Raw genomic sequence first — 23,514 nt, forward strand, 5'->3', positions numbered from 1 at the left:
CTCTAATATGTTTTAAAGTGAGCGTTTCTGTTCTTCCGCGAGTGTACACTGATAGCTGATACATTCTTTATACAAAAGTTTACTTTCTGCCCCCGTTCTCTCTCCTTTCTATAAATTCGTTAAATTATCTTCAAGTCGAATTGACGAAACGTTCGACTTTCCTATTCATGAGATCGTGACCAAGCACATTCCGAGGTCTCTTCGACAAAAACTTTGAAACCGATAGTTCCTTCTTTTCCCAAATAGTCGAAGAGACTTGACGCAAGTTTCAGTCCACAAGCGGAATGTACTTTGTTTTTGTAATAAACAGAAAAATTTCCTCAATTAAAGCAACAGTAAAGTACAACAAATTTTGGTTTCCGCATTGCGACTTTTCATGAAATTTTTTTTCATTTCTCTACCAACCGCTTCAGTGGCTACAATATTACTTCAAAATGGTTTTGATCTTTCTTTGCATGTGGTTAATGGATATTGTACATTGACAGTGATTACTCTACAGCTACATGTTCTTGATATCTACTGTCTCGGAATTTGTTTACAGTTACCAACGTATAAATATATTTTGGATTTTGTTTTAATACAAAAATGTCGATATGCTTTCGTGTCTCGTGTGCTTTGCCGGACTCAGCTTGAAAGGCGATACAGTTTTTTGCACCAGTCACAATCTTGAAAAATAATCATAATCTTCAGACAGGAAGTTTTAAAATACCAAATTTGCCTTGCAAGCTGAACTGCATGTTTCCAGTCACACGTGGATAGTGTTTTACACTTTTTTTTATAAACCGTGTTAGATATATCTCCGCATGGAGCGCAGAATACATAAACATTGCGCACTGAAGAAAGAAACCGAAACTGGGGTGATTACGTTATGAGCATAACCGCGAGTGTCGTGTAACCCAATTTTGAAGTAAAATTAACAAACGATATAAAATTTATCAACACATTATGCTACTTGAAATCAAGATTCCTACCACGGTAATGGAACATGTATTTTATTAATTTTTTGGTATCGCGTAAATCACATCATGATATACAATATCGTAAATGCTCGAAAAGTTAATAGGATCGATTTTTAAATAAGCTCAATAAATAAAGACTAATTAATAAATTTCATCATAAAATTATCCTCTTTCTAACTAATTGTGTCCGTGCCTCATTCCTATTTACTGGATACTTTGAGTATTTTTTCTTCTCTGATAAAACCGACATGTCCCCTTTAATCGAAACACGAGAACATGCAAAACTTTAAAATTTAAGAAATTCAAATTGGATTCAAATTAAATTAAAAATCCCAGTTAACGTCAAATAATCAAGTTAATGTTAAGAATTTTTTAATCAAACGAGCAAATTTGGAGTAAAAATGTTGAGCAGGTAGGAACAGCAACGAAAAAACGAACTTTCGTTGCTGTTCCTACCTGCTCAAATTTTTTTAACTTGATAAAAGTGCTGTATGAGTAGCAAAAAGTTGGTGAATATTTTTTACAAATGTTTTTTAATTGTGAGTTGACAATAATAAAAATAAAAAAATGAAAGAAATATAAAAAGGAAAGGAAGGGGATGTGGTTCTTGGTTTTATTTTCAGGAATTCTATACATTAATGCAAGTCTTTCTTACCGCGAGCTGAAACATGGAATCATGGGTTACAGTTCCCAAAGCTATTTTTTAAATTGAAAAGAAAATTAATAAATTGATCACTTTGGGCAGAATTTAATTTATTCACTCGCGATAAATTTAATAATTTAAAATGAAATGCAAAACAGACATGTCGCTTTCTAATAAAAATACGAGAAACTGCAAGTTTTTTAAATATAATAAATTCAAATTAGATTAAAATCGAATTTAAAATCCTATTTAACGTCCAATAATCAAGTTAATGTTTAGAATTTTTTGAAATAAGACCAAGAATCCTACGAATAAATTTAAGACTACCATCATAAAATGTTCGAATTGTAATTTGAAAAAAGATTCTTATTAACAAAAATTTTGTCTTTTAATTTTTATTATTATTAATTACAACAAAAAACGTGCATGAATAATAATCGCTGTTTCGGTACCGATATCCTTTTCAAGATTAGAAAATTTTGAGCTGTGAGGAACAGCAACGAAACAACGAACTTTCGTTGATGTTTCTACATGCTCAAAATTTGTTTACCTTCATAAGGGTATGAGTATCGAATCGTTGGTGAATATTATTTACGAATGTTTTTTATTTTAATTTGATCCTAATAAACATAAAAATAATGAAAGAAATAACAAAAGAAAAGGAAGGGGATTTGGTTCTGGGCTTTATTTCCACGAATTCTATACATTAATGCAAATGTTTCTTACTGTGAACTGAATCATGAAATTTTGAGCTACAGTTCCCAAAACTACCTTTTAAATGGAAAAGAAAATTAATAAATATTTTACTTTAAAAAAAATTGAATTTATCCACTCGCGATAAATTTGATCATTTAAAAGGGAAGGCAAAAGAGACATGTCGCTTTTAATAGAAATACGACAAAATGCAACTTTTTTAAATTTAATAAATTCAAATTGGATTTAAATTAAATTAAAAATCCTATTTAGCGTCCAATAATCAAGTTAATGTTTAGAATTTATGAAAATCTAACAAAGAGTCCAACGACCAAATTTGAAGAACCACCATAAGATGTTCCTATTGTAATTTGAAAAAAGATCTTTATTTTAAAAAATTTCGTCTTTTTTATTTTTATTATTATAAATTACAACAAAAAACGTCCGTGAATAATATTCACCGTTTCGGTACTCAGATCCTTATCAAGATAAGAAAGTTTTGATCAGGCAGGAACAGCAACGAACTCAACGAACTTTCGTTGCTGTTCCTACCTGCTCAAAATTTTTTTACCTTGATAAGGTTATGAGTACCGAAACGTTGGTGAATATTATTCACAAATGTTTTATATTGTGAATTTATAATAATAATAAAAATAAAAAAGACGACAGAAATAAAAAAAGAAAAGGAAGGAGATTTGGTTCTTGGTTTTATTTTCACGAATTCTGAACAAGAATGCAAGTCTTTCTTACCGCGAGCTGAATCATGGGTTACAGTTCCCAAATCTATCTTTTAAATTGAAAAGAAAATTAATAAATTGTGTTTTCTTCAAACAGAATTGAATTTATTCACTCGCGATAAATTTGATAATTTAAAAGGGAATGCAAAATAGATTAGCCAAACTCGTAAACGATACACTGGTGTCATGGAATCGAAGCATAAGTACCTAAAATTGAGGGCTAGATGAAGATTAGTACGCACTTTCGTACTTAAATTTCTAGAAAAAAAAGTATATCACTATGTACGTATGATTTCTTAAACTGAATCACTGGTTCATTGGTCGGTAAAGTTCGTATACTAGGCACAGGCAAAATTATAATAAGGAAGCCTCAATAATAATTCATCAGACTTGAATAAACATCTGCACGTAGCTAATGTAACGCTACGGTATACTCGAACATACTTAGCATAATTGACAGTAGAGTACCAGAATTTCGAAAAATTGATATATATATTCAGGAACAAAGGCAAGTTTAAAAAAATAATTTAATGTTAATTGATCAACTCTAGAGTCAATCATACCAAGTTTGTACACACGCTCGCGTTTATGCGTGTCAGTAAGTGTCGCGTTACTCTACGCACGATAATAATACAATAATTAATTTATTAATATATATATATATATATATAATACTATGATACAGGAAATAAGTACATTGGTTTAGTGATTGCAGGCTGCTCCTCTCATATCACAGCGAGGGGCGCTGCCGGGCCCGCGTCTACTTACATGCGTTTTCCTATTGGAAACAATATATTCTCTTTCTCCTGCGCTCGACTCATGCATTCTTCACATATACTCTTCATGCTGTATACAACTCATGCACTCACGACGACGCTCTTGGATACGATATATATATATATATATATATATATATATATATCCATATGCACATGTATGTATATGCATATATGCACTATAAGTGTATATATGTATATATGCGCTATATTTATATACATCATGTGTGATAACGTGATTTAAACCTAGGCGAGGAGACCATCACTGTCGCGAATATGGACGGTCTGATACGGAGACTCAAAGAAGCGCGGCGCCACGTGTCTTGTGGCTAGCTGGCTAGACAGCAGAGCTCAGTCTAGGCGCCGCGAGTCGCCTCCGTATCGAATGGATTGACAATCGTTTATTAAAAACTCAATTCATTTATCATATTTGTATGTATAATTGGAGCACCCGACCCTTTTGGGTTGCCCTGGGTCGGGCGCTTGTTCACCTATCCTATCCGAAAGCTGTCGGCTGATCCATCGATCGGCCGATTGTATTTTACACGTTAAGACTAGTGTGATAATAGGAACATGATGTCTTCTTAAGCTGTCTCTGCAACCATGGGGGATATGTCGAAAGTAACCGTGGAACTCGGATAACCATCCCGGTTGATGACGAAATTCGTACTGTCTATAGCAAACCTAATGAGTAAATGGAAAAGCTGGCTGTTTTATAACACTCAACTGGAAACACCGATTCGAAGTTATGAATTCCTTTACCCAGCAGATGGAAATCCCTGGGTCTGGTTGCTAATTAGTGAGTACGAATTTCGGGGGGTGGGTAGCGAGGAACGGAAATGCAGAATCTTCACGCAGCTAGACCTTCCCCTCGAGGCGCAGGTGGAGGTGGCAATCGCGCTGATGGTGGAGTCGCGTTGCTCTCGGTTCTTGAAGGTGCATCTCTTTCGTAGTGATGTTGCAAAGGTTCGCCACTCCAGGCGGGCATGCTCGCTGAATTTTGATTTCCGGTGTTCGAGGACGGCGCCCCGGGGGAATGAGACGGGGAAGGAGTCTGGAACAACATGGAGCCCGAAGCTAGCGAAGATTTGGTGTCGCTCATCGGACCGTTGGTAGGTGTCATTGGTTGTTTTTCCATAGGGAAGCTTCCACCGTATACTGACCCGAAGATCCCAGCGTATTTGCTGGCATTGACTGGATGAGCCGGCAATCCGTTGTTACCTTGAATCACTGAGATCTCGTTCAGCTGTAAGTAAATCACGCTTGGTTAGGTTAATGAAAGAGATATGAACAAATTACTACAGCTTGACGATTTTTTTTGACAAAGTTCCAAATGGTTATCAAATCGTGATACGTACTTTCTGCTGAACTCCATTAAGGAATGGCGTGGGCAGGTAAGGATAGAAGAGATCCGGGCGTCGCTGCAGAAACTCCGAGTCCTTGGGCGTGATGGGCAGAGGAGGAAGATCCAGAGACATTCGGCGTCCTCGTCGAGAGGTTCCGTTGGTCCACATATGCGTGCCCATATGAACCTGCGCAAAATGAAAAGACAAATTTAGAACAGAAGTACTCGTTGAATTCTAAATAGAATTATAGATTACGCTCTCGTTTAGTCGTTTTGTTATTCACTATCGATTCATGTACGATAGTACGTGACGCTTTAGCGTTAGTATAAGCGATAGCAGCTTACTAGCGTTAGTGAGACTTTAGCGTTAGGATATTCAAAGAGGAGAGACAAGAGAGTAGCGCGATAGACATTAGAAAGAGTATCGTGTTTTTGTGTGTGTACCTTGAGATTGCCCTTGGTGGTGAAGGCCTTCTGGCAGACGGTGCACCGGAATGGTTTGTCACCAGTGTGTGTTCTCATATGGATCTGGAGCGCCGAGGACGAGGAGAAATTCTTATTGCAAACCTGGCACAAGTGCTTGCTGGACATGCCTGCAAATACACACACATTTCGCTAAGCTGACCCTGCTAATTGCCCCTTTTAAAGAGTTTTTACTCTTCTTATCATTATTCTTTTTTTAACTGATACTATCCTTTAAATGAAAAGTTTTTTTAAGACGTGATTTTACTTTGAAAATTTGAAGGGAAGTGCTCGTAACGATTACTAATAATTCTCTTCCCGTAAGAGTATTTAACTTCTAGATTTACCTTCTTGATAACAAGCCATAAAAAGGTTCTAACCTGCCACCAGCAATCAGTATGTCTAAGAGGTTAGCCGCGTAGCGGTTAAAGGATAATAAGTCAGCACAAGCGGGATTGCGCAGATCGACACAGAGATACGCAAGGAAGCGATGAACCACATTCTCATTGGAAAAATTACACTTGCAGCCAAAGAAAGTAGCAGTTTTTACAAGTTAATGAACAGAATCCGCGAATGTTTGAGATCCGATGAAAATGCAGTTTTTTTATCCTAAACTTTTCAAGAAAACTAGCTCTACTTACTGTGCGGCCTTTTGGGAGCTGCAAGTTCGCTTTCGGATAGAGGTCTCTTCACTGGAATGGGAGATTCCATTGATGTTGGTGGCATCGGCGGTGGAGGTGGAGGCGGTGGAGGTGGTGGAGGTAAACTTGACTCATCAGTGCACATTGGACTCCTGGAGGTTTCATGATCAGGAGTGTGCTGCTGATGCTGTTGAGTTGGCGGCTTCGAGTCGCTGAAGAGATGAGGAGGCATATCCCGGATCTTGTGGGTAAGCATGTGTTGCTTCATGTTGCCCTGAAGATTCAAAAGACTGAGATTAGCATATATTGTTTTCAGTGTAGTAAGTTTCTGATTATCTTCAATGCAAAAGCGAAGTATTTTAAGTAATTTTCAAATAGCTAGACAATTTTTGATTCTTTGGAAGCATCTTAGAGCAATTTGATTTTGACAACGGTTAAGGGTTATTAAAGTAAAACCCTCGCGGATCAGCCTTATGGGCAAATTATCGACTTGCTCGGGAGGCTCTTACCAGGAATACGGGGTCCGAGGTTAGAAGTCCGAGGGCGGGGGGCATCAGTGGGGGCAGGCGTACGTCCCCATAGATTGCAGCATAGGTAGACGTCAGTCCCCGCCCCCCTCCAGTACCAGTCCGCCCCCGATTCTTACGATCCTCGGGCCGCCGTCTCCTGCGTTTTGGCTTCTCCTGAGATTCCGTCGATACTATCGATGGTGGTCGAGCTGATAATGACTGGTATGGAAGATCTGATCTAACGGTAGTAGAACTTCTTGCGGGTAATCCGTTTCCCCGCTCAGCACATGAGCACGTTTCTACCACTGTGCCGTCACTCTGAAAGTATTGCTAAATGAAAACTCCATACATCTTACAGAGAACTTTTACTTTAAATGGAATGATTTACATAAAGGTTTTAACCATTTCTTGTTTCAAAGCTAATTAAGATTAATCTTTTAATATTCAATGATTCCCTAATATGAGGAATTTAATCTGATGAAATGTGTCGTGTTTGTCAAATCACCTGCTGACTGTCTTAATCGTTCCTGGGTGACTTGTCAAATTGTACACTTTCTTTTTTAACTACATTTTTTACATGACAATTACCTTAGTCGAAAATCCTCGATCGCAGATGGTGCACTTGAAAGGTCGTTCCTTCGTGTGGCTCCGGTAATGAATTTCCAAAGCAGAGTTACACGCGAATGTCTTGTAGCAGATATTACACGTAGTGTTGCCACGTACTGCAACAAATCGTGCAATGTTTCAGTCATTCTCAAGCGAATGTTTTATATATCAATATAGAAAAAGAAAAGAAAGTTACTCTATTCTAAGTACTCTATCGATGCCAATTGTTCATACTCGGCTTGAAAAATGTCTTGAAATAGAAACTTTAATGAATGTTTTTAAAAAGTGAAATAACGTGAATTAACTTGCGTGTAAAATCTGATTCGTAATTAAACTTCGTATTGAATAAGTTTTGAAAGAACAACTTTATATAGATTGAGCAAAATTAGACTTGCCTTAATGAGAAAAAAAACTGACCCTGATGTATTTAAAATGTGAAACAAGTCGCATTAAGATAACAGTAAAGGAATGGAATGGATCGATGCAAAGCAACTGTTATGTTGTATAAAACAATTTATTTATAACCGTACATGTGTATGTTTGAATGGTTACTCGCCGAACAAGAATAACCTAATATTCGTCATTTAATTTAAAACATAATTCAGTAATAGCCTATATCTAGTACGTGACGAACGTATATTGCAGTGACTTTTAAATTAATATTAAAAACCAAGTCGTAAGAACATTCTTAATTCAGCCAGCTAAATTACAATACAAGTTAAATAATATAATCGGCATTTTATCTAGGAACTACAAATTTTATACAATTAACTAACGAGTCTTTGAAAAATGCCTTAAAACAATCCAACTTTAAAACAATAGAAATTTCCACGAAAATCTAACTCAACATTATCCATTCTACTCGAATTGTAATCTTTCTAGCTGTATCGTATGAGCAACGTGCAAGGAAGTCGTGGAAATACTAAAGTAAAAGATACATCTATTCAGACAAAACTAACAAAATAAACGAGATCAAGGAAATAACACATTTAAAGAACAAGAGAGGGGAGTGCTAGGTCCAGCTACACCACGTAAGGATATTTGGAAAAAGTGGTTACTTCGAAAGGGTCGTTGGTTACACTTCATCAAGGGTGATTTCACTCGGAAGATGATAGGTTGGTTGTCGAGAGAGGAGACATTTGAGAATCGAGATAAGAAGATCATGAGAGTGTTTCGGATTGGGAAGGTGTAGCGGGAACTGCGGCTCGCCCTTCGATGTGCTAGCAGCGCCTACCTGCTGGGCCTCCAACAGCTAGGCCAAGCGGATTGTAAGTCGAGGTTGCTGCCAAAACGGCTGATGTTGTTAACGAGGCTAAAGGTCCGCCGCCAGCACTGCCAGGACTGACTGCGTTCATCGGCGAAACACTATTTATGCTCGAGCCCATCGTATTCACAGATGGCGATGAAGACACCGCCTGTAATAGTCCTGCAAACATGCCGAATGGATGGGGGTGGTGTGGTGTGGTTTGAGGCGGTGGTGTCGAAGCGGAAGCTACGGATGCTGGTGTCGAGCACGCTCTTGGTGTCAAATCCAGAGGTGCCCCTGCACTAGGTGGACTGTGACTCTTCTCGCTGCCATTGTACCGATGAATAGGAGGCGACCTGACAGAGTTCATATGTCCCTGCGCCATCGTTGTGATCGTTCTGACTTGGTTCTCAAGCGCTGCTAGGGATGTTGAGAAGGAAGGAATGATAGGTATTTCCTTGTGCTCAGGTTCCTCGGGCTCTTGTTCTAGTTCCTCTTCCTCCTCGGCAATTCGCCTTTCCTGAGCTTCGTCACACCTCTCGTCTTCTTCTCTCCGATCCTCATCATCCTCGTCCTGGTCGTCCATGTCTTCACCATGTTCTTCCATGTATCTGTGTTGCTGCTGTTGAAACTGAAGCTGGAGGTGTTGATGTTCTTTCATATCAGCTTCACTCTCCAGGGATTGCCTTTCTAGTGAATGTCGTGATGGTGGAAAGGCTAGAGAGAAACCTGGACCACCAGGGTGAAGAGGTGGAAATCCCTGTGGAAGAAATGAGTTGAGAGGATTGTGAGGGTAACCTGGATACTCGTTCACTTCTGCAGCTTGGATTTGCTCTGGAGTAAGATCCGTGGGCTCGCCCGTGTGCAATCGTATGTGTTGTTGAAGAACTAAAGCATTAGTGAATTTCTTGTGACAAACAGGACACTGATGCAGGACTCGTAGAGGTGGTTTCGCTCGATGAACTCCCATGTGAGTCTTGAGATTCCCTTTCGTGGTGAAGGCCCTTCCGCAGATTTTGCATTTAAAAGGTCGTTCTCCTGTGTGCGTTCTGTAGTGCATCTGCAGAGCGCTTTTGCAAGATAACACTCGATGACAAATAGCACATTCGTTCGGGTCCGTCAACTTGTGTTCGATGTTGTCTACCAACTGCTGCAACTTCATCGTCTCCGAGGATTTTGTGATTTCTATTAAGCTCTCCCAAGAATTGTCGTTACTACCAGGTCTCGGTAGGAGGCTTGAATATATAGCTGGATCTCTTGCAGGATCAACGATCATATCGTTCACAGAGCCTGTGGGAGTTGTTCCAGTTGTTGACGAAGGATGATGAGGTAACTGGTGGTGAGGTGGTGGGCCAGGGAATATGATTCCAGAAAAGGATGTCTGAAGACTTCCACTACTGGCGCTGCTACTCGCTGGTGATGCCCCAGGGTACAGAATTGGCTGTTGCGAAAGACGGATTCCAGGTCCTCTACTTGAGAGATTCTCAGGTTGCTCCTCCATGTCCTCCTCAGCTTCCATATCCACATCTCCTTCCAGACGTCCACTAATTTTGCTATCCATACTACAATCCTCGTACTGTTGAGGGTGAGAAGGAGGATTTGCCGAGGATGGTGAGGAGTTCATAAATTTCCTAGTCGCCTCGTCGAATTCCTCGCCTTCCTCCTCTGGTAGTTCATCAACGTCCTCTGGCTCACGTTTCGGCGTGATTGGTTCCTTATTCTCCTGCATGGATGGTTGTAGCTGAAATGATTCTGGCGTTGACTGCTCGACCTTAATCTCTTCCCTTAAATCTTCTTTTGGATCTTGCATTTGTTTTTGTGGTTGATGATCAAGAAAGGAATGATGTGAACTTGAGTGGGTGTTAGGTGATTGAGGAGAGGTCGCAGGTGCCATTGCCATAGGCTTGCTGAGGTTCTCAGGGACATCTTGATCATCTCGGTGATTGACGAGAGGAGGTCGATAAAGGGGCGACATACCGGGCATGGTTAGACTAAGAGGTAAGGGAGGTTGTGGGGGAAGAAAACCATGTGCTGAGGCTGGATGAAAAGGGGGGTGATGCGGGTGGGGTGGAGGTGGTGGAGATGGTAAAGGTCTCTGTCCGGATGCTGCGAGCTGCTGGAGGAGTGGAGGATGATACTTATCAAGGTGTTCAGGAACGGGATTGGGATTCATCTTAATATGCGGAAACTTGGCCGTGTGCCTTTGGAAGTGGACCTTCAAGTTTCCTTTGGTGGTGAATCGGCTCCCGCAGACGTTGCACTTAAAGGGACGCTCACCTGTGTGGGACCGTATGTGGATCTGGAGGGCGGAGTCGCTGCCAAAGACCTTGCCGCAGTAGCGACATCGATGTTTGAAGAAGGGTTCGCCCCGGCTGCCACCCGTTTTCGAGTCGTAGGGAGACAATCTCGAACCTTTACCACCCCTGAAGGCGAGCTCATCTGCCAGATTGTTCGCCAGTAGACCTTGACTTGCATTATCAAGTACCTCTTGAGCGCGCTTTTGAAGCATCTCCAGAGTGTTCGGTTCATGAAGAGGTAATGGATCGTTGTTGGTGATGATCGTCGACGCGAGGGATGAACTTATCGAGCAGAGCGGTGGCATCTGATGACTCATGGCTACCATGTTGCTACATGTTGTGGTTGGCGTCGTCGCGGTGGATGAAGGAAGAGGTACGCCGACCGGAGAAGCACTGCTTGTGGGTACGGGTCGTTCCTGGGGCAAGCTGGGGGTGAGAGGCGATGGGGATGGTTGCTGATGACTGGGTGGTCGGGATGGAGGAGGGGAAGTGAGGATGGGAAGGGATTTTGGATTTGTAATCGGGGAAGGTGAAGCTTCTTTGCTATCAGTGGTCGCTGAGTCTCCTATCGCCGGTGTCGTTCCAGGTTGCGACCCTGACAATTGTTGCCGCAGTTGACTGATCAGCTGAAGTTGAAAAACCTGTTGGTGCTGAAGGGTGTAAAGGGTACTCTGCAAGAGGGCGTAATCTTGCATGGCCGCCTCGCTGTCTGCACTGCCCGCCAGGGCCGAGGCTGCAAATTGGGCAACTGCAACTTTTGTATTTTCAAGAGCCCCAAGTGTGACGTGACTAGTACCGGCGGGAGGAAAGACTCCGGCAGCTGAACCACCCTCCACGAAGCTATTATTGTTTTCTGCATCCTGGCGATTTCGCATTTGCTTGCGCGAACCCTCCTCGTCTTCGTCCTGCTCCTCCTGCTCATCAACAACTCCTTCATCCTCGTCTTCCTCCATTGGTAATTCTTCCTGATCTTTTTCATCCTCATCTCCGTGATGGGAACGGGTAGCCGTAAGATCAACGGCCTCTTCGCCGATGGCTCCTCCTCCACTTTCCTCGTCCTCCGAAGCTGAGTCATTTTCTTCTCCTGAAACAGAAAAAATAGGCGAGACATGTATTGACAGTCTAAATGATGTAATTTTAGTAAGTGTTTTTTGATAAGCGAGAGAAGTTTTGTTAATCAGTTTTTAAGGCAAATCATCTGCGGCCAAGATGGGACTGTACCTTTGGGGTTCATTAGTAAATGATGATGCATAGAGTAAGCATCCGAGATAATGGGGGAATGTTAGGAAGGGATTTTTTAAGTGCCTGAGAGATATTCGTAAAATTGAAACGTCTAATGAGAAGCCGACGTTATGACATTTTTTAAATATCGGTATAATATGGAAATGTATTCTGGAGTTCGGACTCGAGATAAGATTTCCTCGTTGTAGTAATCAATGATTTATTTTATTATATACTTATTTTGGAAGTCCCTCCACAGAATATATATTCGAGCATGTAGGATGTTTGCCGTATATTTATATTCATCTTTCAACACATATGAGTTTCGTATTTGAATGATGAACACACGAGGATTTAAATTTTCAATTTTATGAAAGAAACAAAACGCTATCTAAATGAAAGCTTTATAGTTTATTAAATCTTGATCAGGATACTCGGATTCGGACCACGTATAGGTAATTGCTTTAAAATATTTCAAGAAAGCAAATTAGGCATTCTTAGCAAAATATTCCTTCACATCTTATTTGAGGATATTTTAAACGCAATAGTGCTGAAGTAATTTATCTATATTATTGACAATTCATTATCATGTTTTTAGTAACTTGACTCATTCTATTCATCTCTATGGAGAATATTTTAGATTAAACCATATATCTTGATACAATATGACAGTTTACCTTTATTTGAATTGATATAGATAACTCAAACGAAAAATACTCGAAACGACAGATAATTTTCCATGCATTCAGTAAAGTGAAGTAATTATGAAATATACATATTGAGTAATAAAAAAAAGTTTTCGAAATTTTTAAATTAAAGTTCACCTTTGAAATATTTCATAACGTTAAATGTGTAAAATATTATTGTCTCAGACTTTAGAGTAGGCCACAAATATTTTAAAATTTCTTACAGCGTTTAAGAGAAAATCCTAAAAATAATAAAAAGAGTCTGCGAATTATTCTATGATGATTATCAAATTAGGGATATTTCGAGAAGTATTGGCAAAATTTCAAGACTCATTACATCGAAGATTATCTTGAACCTTGTAATCAAATTTATACGAAATTTTAAACAATGTGTGACCTTTTCTAAAATATTAGACAGTCAAATAAAGTTTCGAAAATTTTTGTTTCGTGTTGAGAATCCAAAATAATTTCAAATTTTTTTTTACTAGCTGGGAAAGTTTTTAAAATATTTCTTAATTAAAAGAAAAAGGTCATGTTTTTTTCACAGAAAAAAAGCTAGACTAACTTTTGCTGCGTCTTCTTTTTTGCGGGTCTTACCTTTGCCGAGGCAACTTCATTTAATAGTTTTTTTTTTCATAACTAAATTTAGGTCCTATTTGACTAAAAAAATACTGCGTCTGAATTGTGTGCTAATATTCGATTCAAAATGAGCTCAGTTTTTTTTGTGTTTAACCAAACCTTAAAATCATCATTTTGATTTGTGCGAAAAAAAATTTTGCTTTTTTTAAATGTTCTTAACTTCGAGTATGTACCTAAAGTTCTGAACCTTCAAATAAACGAAATACATTTTTCGAATTCTATTGTACCTAGAAATATTGTTCCAGTTACGAATAAAAAATATATACTATAAGTTTCTTTTACAACTGAATTAATTGAGTATAATGAATTACTATGTGTGCACTATTTTTAATTTAGAAAGTATTTAAGAAAAAATGTTCATTTGAATGTTCAAAACTTCAACCACATTCTTTAAGTAAATTCTACAAAAATGTTCTCTAAAATAAAATCCATTAATTTTTCTCATAGAAGATATAACTGTGTTTTTAAAAATATATCCTAATATAGCTAAGAACGAAATTTCACTTTATAATTTCTTTATGAAAGGCAAAACATTTTCTGTTACCGGAAAAGAATTTCTCAACGATTTTAAGAAGCGGACATTGACGCACTTTGTGATAAGGAATTTTAATAATTCCAACATAAGTATTCATTTAAAGTTAAAAATTTACGTTTCCTTGATTTCAAATAAATTTTAATGTCATTGATTGTGGCTTCTTCAAACGTGCCCTGTAAAACATACGTTACTTTTTATAATCGAAACAGTATTATTGTCTCATTATTTCAAATTAAACTTTCATCACTGCAATTTTATTTGAGGAAAATTAGACTTTCTGTAATCGTTAAAAGTCTAAACGAATTTTTGAAAAATGTAGTACACCATATTCATCCTATTTTTTTCTACAAGAAAAAGCAAAACTCACATAAACAGAAGTTTAAGTTGATTGTTATCACTAATATATACTGCAGGTAATTAAATGTTTCTTGTCATTACATTACTGTACAGAGATAAATGTGAATTTGTATTTATTTGTTTTTCACAAGTCTTTTGTAATTAACTAGTCACGCAAGACTGCTTTTAAATACATATACATATTTTTTCTGCACACAAAAAAGCACAGGAATCTAATTTACGTATCACTTTTAATTATTTTCTGATATTAATTTATGTAAAAGAATTATGGTTGAAGAACAAATAAATTGATCAATTTTTCACAATTGCAATACGAACATAAATTCAAAGTAAGAACCATTGGTGACTTTAATGATTTCAAACTATCAGTTCGTAAACATACTTTTCATAATTTTACCAGAATACGGACTCTACAATAAAAAATGTTGAAACAAGAATAACAGCTACTTTCTGACATCACGTACTAAAATCCTTAACTTATTACTCACGATTCTTTAACTTTCTTTAACTTAACATTCCAAAAAGTGAACACCTAATTTTCGTGAAACACACAATTGAACCGAGAACTGAACAACACATAATTCCATATGCCTCTCTAATTTTGAACTTTTCCCCTCACTGATTCAACACAGTCGAAGTTTCGCGAACTTTCCAATTTGGTACTTTCATTTGACAAGCACCACGTGCTCGAAAGAAAGGGGAGGAGTGAACAGGCGTAAACATCGCAGTTTTCGTGGCACGGAAAGAGGTCGTAAAATGCGAAATCGTACCGGAAGACCGTGAATAAGACAGGCGGGGTCCAGCTGGATCAGTCTGACAGTTCTTGGCGTCGCGACGCTGGCTCATTCCTCGGCTGTCGAGACGCCTCGTTATGCTCCATCGCATAAGTTGCATCGTTCCTCTTCGGGGTTGCTGTTTGCCCTTATCAGGGCAGGTGTCTTTATCCCGATGGTTAGACACCGGAAATGAATTACCGACTGAGCGGACAGAGCCGCTCCACTTAGTCGCGAGAGCCACTCGCGGAGACGCTTTGCACCGAAGACAAAGGAATTGTATGCGCTCCGTCGAATCAACGGCGCCGGCAGTGCTGGCGCATACGAGTAAAACTATTAAAGAAGTCCTTTTGACAACAACGTGTCATCCGGCAAGGACGAAGACCGACTGATCGCACGGGGAAGAACCGGCTCGATCGCGACTATGTTGTACGCCGCTCTCGCTATCCCCACTCCTGCGCCGCGGAACCCCCACCATACTCCTACGCACTTATGCGCTCGACGGCCTCCGCCGCCACCCCCACCATCACCAGTTATGACAGGGAGGGCGTTGCGGTTCATAAATCAGGGGGAGAGGGGCGGAGCTTGCGCGGACCACTCACCGACTGGGGTTATTAATTATTATACGACCAGCCCGTCACCCCTCCAACGCCCAAGTTGCTTGCCGTATCTCGTTATATTTTACGGGTCTCGTTATACCCCATAGGTTTTACTGCTCCGCGATGATAGTTGGGTGTTAAACACTGAAAGGAATGGTTCCCATGATGCAAATGATTATATTTAATTGCTATTGTGTTTTATAATCAGCGAATAATTATTCTGTCATTATAATTTTGGAATAATTATTACGGGATGAAAATCATTATTAATCGGAATGAAAATTTGGTTAAAAAATTTTTTTAGAAAATTTGGTTACTGCTATAATTGCTCGATTATCATTTTCGGATCATCACTCGGGATGATGATTCCCTGACTACAATTTTCGGATCATATTTCCGGGAAATTAATTATTTAACGATAATTCTTTAACGATAATTCCTTAATAATATTGACCTGATTCTCATTTTGAGATGATCGTTTCAGGACGAAAAATATTTAATTATAATTTTGTGATAACTCTTTTCCGATGATAATTTTTATAATTATCAGGATATCTTTATATCATAATTATCATGCCGAGAATCGGGGTGCCAATTTTGCGAACTTATAGGATTCCGTAATTATAACTCTCTAATTTTCATTTTGGGATCATTATTCGGGGATGATGATTCCGCGACTACAATTTTCGGTCATTTTTCCGGTATGACAATTTTATAATTATATTTCCGCGATCAAAATTCCTTGATGAAAATTTTTTAAAAAAAATTTGTTAGAAAATTTGGTTACTGCTATAATTCCTCGATTATGATTTTCGGATTATCATTCGGGATGATGATTCTCTGACTACAATTTTCGGATCATCTTTTCGGGAAATTAATTATTTAACGATAATTCTTTAACGATAATTCCTTGATAGTATTGACCTGATTCTCATTTTGAGATGATCATTTCAGGACGAAAAATATTTAATTATAATTTTGTGATAACCCTTTTCCGATGACAATTTTTATAATTATCAGGATATTATCTTCATATCATAATTATCATTTCAAAAATCGGGATGGCAATTCTGTAATTGTAATAATTCAGGAATTATAACTCGTTAATTATCATTCTGGGATCATTATTCCACGACTATAATTTTCGAATTATCTTTCCGGTATGACAATTTTATAATTACAATTCCGCGATGAGAATTCCTTGATCAGTCTGATTACAATTTTGGGATGTTCATTTCCGGGATGATAATTCTTTAACGATAATTCCTTAATAATATTGAGCTGATTTTAATTTTGGATTGATTATTTCAGGACATTTATTTAATAAAATTTTTCGAAGACCCTTTTCTGATTATAATTTCATAATTATCCAATGAATCAGGATGCTAATTCTCTAACTCTCATAATTTAAAAAATTCCATTTTGCGGTCATTATTCCGGGTCCATAATACAGTAATGAAAATACCGCAAAATGAACATTTCCAGAAGACAATTCCGCGTCGATCATACTGAGATGATTAATCCAGTATGATAATAATCATTATAATTCCTTGATGAATCGGATAACTATTTTAGGATAATCATTCCCAAATGACATTTCTTTAATTATAATTCAGTAATAATCATTATCCAATCATCCCGGGATTACAATTATCTTAAAAAATATGTCTTGTATTCACTTAAATTTCTATATTTTAATTTTCGAGCGTTAGTTTTTGTTCCTTAATGTAAAATTGTAAAACATTTAGATTTCCTGAAATGATGGGAAAGTAAATTTATTCTTTCTGAACGATACAGCAACTAATTCTATAAACGTATTCCGTAATCGATTAAGACGACAAACATCTGTTAAATTATCTGAGTCTGATCTAACTACATTTGAAATTATCCAAATTTCTGATGAAACCTACCAAAAAGCCGGATTTATGCATAAAAATATTTAACATCTATAAATAGATACAGAGACCTATTGGAATCTGATTCTGTCTTCTTTATAATTCGCAAATTTGGTCATTAATATGCAATAATTTTGAACCTTTACGCTCAACACGATCGACTCTCTCAACTATTTTCTTATCAGTTCTGATCTACTGTTATGCTCCATAATTTATAATGATGTCTTCAAATTTATAATGATGTCTTATAGTTTCAAAAGCTGCTATCTCTTCAGAAGCTCTTTGACAGTAGTTCTATAAAATCTCCTTCATCCTATTCTCGTGGCCTTGATAGACACGTTGACCTTAGGCAAAAGTCGATAAGTGGCCAATAAACCACATCGAGAGGGATCAATGACCAGAGAAGTGAACTTGTCGTAATTCAGACGAATTTTAATTCCACGTCATTCACCATTTCCATTTTTAGAAAGAACATTGTTTTCAATAAAACATACTTTATGAATATCATGAAGAAACTCTTGAGAGACACGTGTAAATCAGACACAACATAAATGCGATCTCAGAAGCTTTTCAGAAGATCTTGCAAGCGATAAGAAATGATTATTCGCAAGTTACACTATTTTATATTTTGAAGTGGATAAAATTTAAAACACAAAATGCAATAAAAAGATGAAGGTATAGATTTGAATATTTTGCAGTTCGTGAACTTTTTTCCATACAAGGAGAAAACATTGTTTTACAGTAAAAAAGATGGAATTTAAAACATATTAATTTAAACATATTAATACTTTAAACATATTTAAAACATATTTGATTTCTTGATAAATAAAGCTAATGGGTGCTCAAAGTGGAAAAAAAGATTACGTGCAATTAAACTATTTCTTTTTTTAAATGAGTTAAATGTTTTCTCTTAATTTTTGTCTCTTTGCAAGACTGTGATTCTGTTCCAGATAAGAAACTACAAGATTACCCGTACATATATAGATGAATATTGTTCGAATAAAATCATTGATTCGATTACCAAGTGCCGAGGGCAAATACTTGCACATCTTATGGCTTCGTAGTCGACAATTGCTCTCAAATCAGCTCACACAGTGACTCGCCGTAATTGGCAGAACTAAGGCAAGGAATTTCTTGATTAAAATATATAATTGCGAACCTTCTGCTCCCCTCGAATACTATATCCTACTTCCTGCCAGTCTCCAGTTAATATTCTTTCTGAAAAACATTAGCCTGAGAATTTCGAAAGCAGAGAGATTTCTGGAAATTGAGAAACATGAAAGGAATGGAAACCTTCTTCCGGAAGGAACTGAAAATATCTTTCATTCATGAGTTTTTCGGATTCTGAACTCGACAGGACACTATATTCCCAGGTCCTAGGAATATTCTATCTGTAGGGCACGTGCTCCTTTAGTTTTTATTTTAACCTTTAACGCTGTCCCCAAGCTCATACCTTTCAGATGATTTATGTCGCTATAAAACTTGGACCATTGTCGATTTTTTTTTTAGAAATTCTAGCGGGGGTTGAAGGCATTATCATTGTTGCGCAATTCCCGGGCTGACTTTTCTTCATAAAGCAAGAATATTGGGGCTTCGCACAGACACAGAAGGCCACTAGCTGTCCTTATTGTCTGCTGACCGAAGAGTCCGGATTCAGTTTCCGAACTTTATCCAGTATCCGGAAATGATTTATTATTTGTCGTAAATCATACGCGCGCACCAGGTCCTTGCAGGTAGTGGAAAGCTCGTGTACAGTTGTAGACGACTGACCTCTATTCTATATAGATATTATTGGTCGAAGGCTAACTATCTTCATGGACTTACTGACTTTGAATGAGCTAGTATTGGGACGACAATGCGAAAATGGGTCGGAAGTCATAATTCACGTCCTCGTCTCAGCCGCTAGCCTACCAAGTCCTTCCTCTGCCTTCCTGGAGGGTGCATAAACATTTTACTCTGGAGGAACGACACGCTTCTGCTGGAAAATGAGCTCTGACATTCCATGGACTTTCACGTCGACCAGACAGATATTTGCCAGATACAAGATACCAGATGGACCATGCTGGATTGGAAAGAATTTTTTCGACGGAGAAAGGTTTCTCTTCAGGGTCAAGTATTTTTTTGGGAGAAATTTCTAAGTGGTCGTATCGTAGAGAAAGAGGACAATTTGGTTAAAGTTATTTTGTATTTGATTTTTAAATCTGTGAACTAATCAGAATAGAGACATTTGTGTAGTGTTAATGGTATAACGGTTTCCTTGATCTAATTTACTTATATGACGTTGCGATTAGTCACATTTTTCAGTTAGGACCTATATTTAATCTTGTCTTTGAAAAAGATGGTTATGGTTATCTATTACTAATTTCTGGTGGGAAAAAAGTTTCTGTTGGTTGTATAATTTCATTTTGTGGATCAATGTTTGAGGATATTTTTGTCTTTTTAGTTATCATGAATTAAATATTTATATTTTGTTATTTTTATAACAAAGAAAATTGATCCGGAAATACTTTCAATAAATTTGAGAAGTACTGGGGCGGAAGCTGTGTATTTATTTTTATTCAAATTGTTCATAATTAAATCCTACATCTTGAAACTTAAAAAAAATTCTACATTATATTCTTTAAATCCTGAACTTGATGCACGGTTCGAATAATATTTTTAATTTATCTGAAAATAATTATGCGGATGTTTTTTTGTTTTCCTCCACTTTGGAAAATATTTTCCATTCTTTAATGATAAGACATCCTTTAATAGAAATATGATAAGATTTCGTTAACAAAAATGAATGAAAACTACTCCTTGTGTATAAAAAGATTCATTTCAAAAAACAAAATTTCAAAACATTTCAAGATTTCAAGGGTATTCAGAGATTTCAAAACATTTTAAGGGATTTCTGAAAATTTCACGATATTTAAAAAAAATCAAGGGGTTTCGAAGGAGTCATTATAGGGTTTCAAAACTTTCAGATAATTTTGAATTATGCCAAAAGTTTTAGAGAATTTCAAAGATGCCAAGGCATGAGATTTCAAGGAGCAGAATTTTTATTAAATTTCAAATGTCCAGATAATTTTCGGGATTTTAAATTATTTCAAGAGGTTCGTGGGGATTTTACCAGACTTTCTCGATTTCATAGGGCTCTTCAATGACTTTGAAGAACTAAAAAATTTAAATGGATTTCAAAGAATTTGAAAGATTTTAGGGTACTTTACACGATTCCGAGAAATTCAATAATTTTAAGGGATTTTCAGAGTATATTAATATAATGCAAAGATTTCAAGAGATTTCAAAGCTTTTAGGGCATTTAAAAAGTTTTCAAGGAATTGCAAGGACTTTATCAGAATTTGTGGGATTTTAAAGGATTTAAGAGTTTAGGGTTTTTTTTTAATTTAAAGAATATAATAAGATTTAAAATTTTTGTCTCAAAGGATTTTAAAATGATAAAAAGATTTCAAAGAATTACAACGTATTTCTAAGAAGTTTTAGGGAATAAATTAAATGAAACTCAATTTCAAAGGATTTCTAATAATTTATCATTATTTCAGGAATTTCATTAGATTTAAGGGATTTATTATATTATAAAAGAAATTGCGAAATTTCAAGGGATTTCCATGGATTTCAAAGGATTTTAAAATGATAAAAAGATTTCACAGATTTACAACGGATTTCTAAGAAGTTTTAGAGAATAAATTAAATTAAACTTAATTTTAAGGGATTTCTAAGAATTTCTAAGTATTACAGGGCTTTCACTAGATTTAAGGGATTTATTAGATTATAAAAGAAATGGCGAAATTTTAAGGGATTATCACGGATTTCAAAGGATCTAAAAATAATAAAAAGGTTTCAAGGCATTACAACGGATTTCTAAATAGTTTTAGGAAATAATTTAAACGTAACTCAATTTCAAAGAATTTCTTAGAATATCTAAGGGGTTTCAGGATTTCAGCAGATTTAGAGGATTTATTGGATTTTAAAATAAAATATATGAAATCTTAAGGGATTCTTGCGAATTTCAAGGGATTTTAGAAGGGTATAAAAGGATTCTTACAAAATACAAAGGAATTTAACATGATTCCAGAATTTATAGTATTTTCAAAAACTTTTGTAAGTTTTCAGAAAATTTCTTAAGATTTTGAAAATGTATCCAGGATTTCAATGATATTAAAAATAGATTTCAAGGGATCCCAAGAGATTTCTAGAGAATTTCAGGAGATAAATGAAATAAAATAAAAATTTAGATTTAAGGGATTTATAGAATTAAAATAAAATTTCAAAAGGTTTCCACGGATTTCAATAATTTTTAAAAGGATATTTTGAATTTTACGAGATTTTGGAGGCTTTCAAAAAGTTTAGGGTTTCTTAACAAATTCGAAGGATTTCAGAAAATGTCAAAGGATTTTGTAAAAATAGATTTCAAGGTATTACAACGCATTTCTAAAGGGTTTTAGAAAATAAATTAAATGAATCTCAATTTCAAAGGATTTCTAAGAATTTCATCAGATTTATGAGATTCCTTGGATTTCTAAAGAAATTATGAAATTTCTAGGGATTCCCGCGGATTTAGAAAGAATTTAATACGATAAAAAGATTACAAGGAATGAAAACGGATTTCTAAAAATTTTCAGGGAATAAATTACATGTAACTCAATTTCAAGGGATTTTTATAAGAATTTCTAACTATTTCAGGATTCCATCAGATTCAAAAGATTTATTGGATTACAAAAATAAATAAATTTCAAGGGATTTCCACGGATTTCAAAGGATTTTAATATTTATGAAAAGATCTCAAACTACTGAGGATTTCTTAAAAAAATTAAAGGAATATAACGACACATAAATTTGAAAGTGTTTAAAAAAGGGATCCAAGTTATCAATTATACTAAAAATATTGCAACGAATTTCTAAAGAGTTTTAGGAAATAAATTAAATGAATCTCAATTTTAAGGGATTTCTAAGGATTTCTACGTATTTCTGGTATTTGAAGAGATTTTAGGGTATTTAAGAGTTTCATTGGATTTTAAAGCAGATTCCTTTCTAGAGATTCTAGGCATATATACGTATTTCAGGGATTTTAAGGCACTTCACCAGACAAAAGGGAATTATAGGATTTAAAAAAATATATTTCAAGAGATTTCCACAGATTTCAAGGAATTTAAAAACGATATTGCAGATTTTACGAGATTTCGGAGGATTTAAAAGATTTCAGGGTTTCTTAAGAAAAGAGAAGGAATTGAACGAGATTTCAAGAGAATTTCCTAGGATTTCAGAAAACTTAAAAGCCTTTTGAAAAGATATCCCGGATATCAATGATACTATTCGTGACATAAAAAGTATTTAGTAATATCATTAGATGCACCAACACATCCAAAAATAATTAAATTATCTCAATTCTAAGGAAAGAATGTACAACAAATGAAAAACCCCTTTATAGAAAGTTCTATATTAGATTACACCAAACCGGATAAGGGAGATTATCCCACAATTGAAAGATGCACCCATGCTTGACACCTTTCTATGCGATTAGGAAGACCTGAAAGCTGCGAGTTGCGACCTATCAGGGCTCTCGAATGCACTCGCCTTGGAAGACTCATTTAACCAAGACGGCAAATGAAGCGGTGATATTGTGGTGGGTAAAGACGAAGAAGAAAAGCTTAAGAATGGAATAAGAAGGAGAAACGGGGGAAGCAGGAACCAAAGGAAATTGCACATGGCGCCCTCTGATTGGCTCGCACCTGTCTCATTGGACCGCCTCCCTCTTCAGCCCCAATCCTGCAATCCTAGCGTACTTTAATGCACCACATACAGTCATACATTCCCTCCTCAGTTCTTGCACGCGTGAAAGTGGAAGTGCTAATACATATGGTACCACACATTCATACACTATACGACTGTTGGCAA

General features: G+C 36.5%; 1 protein-coding gene across 4 annotated transcripts in view; it reads right to left on the minus strand.

The window, feature by feature from the left end:
• Window positions 1–2,917: 2,917 nt before the first annotated feature.
• The window catches only part of LOC117179925 (homeotic protein spalt-major-like), a 126,330-nt gene continuing 105,733 nt past the window's right edge, over window positions 2,918–23,514 (minus strand). Inside the window, exons 1-8 of one of the 4 annotated variants that reach the window (XM_033372146.1) lie at window positions 15,123–15,484; window positions 8,606–11,998; window positions 7,354–7,487; window positions 6,766–7,083; window positions 6,257–6,530; window positions 5,598–5,746; window positions 5,167–5,340; window positions 2,918–5,054 (exon numbers count right to left, since the gene is read on the minus strand). In XM_033372146.1, coding sequence (XP_033228037.1) covers window positions 4,659–5,054; window positions 5,167–5,340; window positions 5,598–5,746; window positions 6,257–6,530; window positions 6,766–7,083; window positions 7,354–7,487; window positions 8,606–11,998; window positions 15,123–15,246 — 4,962 coding nt within the window. In that variant the 5' untranslated portion in view covers window positions 15,247–15,484 and the 3' untranslated portion in view covers window positions 2,918–4,658. Of the gene's footprint in view, window positions 5,055–5,166; window positions 5,341–5,597; window positions 5,747–6,256; window positions 6,531–6,765; window positions 7,084–7,353; window positions 7,488–8,605; window positions 11,999–15,122; window positions 15,485–23,514 lie in introns of those variants that run through there. The other 3 variants (XM_033372147.1, XM_033372149.1, XM_033372150.1) reach the window with 3 other exon arrangements.

This window comes from Belonocnema kinseyi, chromosome 9 (genome assembly GCF_010883055.1).
Source record: "Belonocnema kinseyi isolate 2016_QV_RU_SX_M_011 chromosome 9, B_treatae_v1, whole genome shotgun sequence".
Lineage (NCBI taxonomy): Eukaryota > Metazoa > Arthropoda > Insecta > Hymenoptera > Cynipidae > Belonocnema > Belonocnema kinseyi.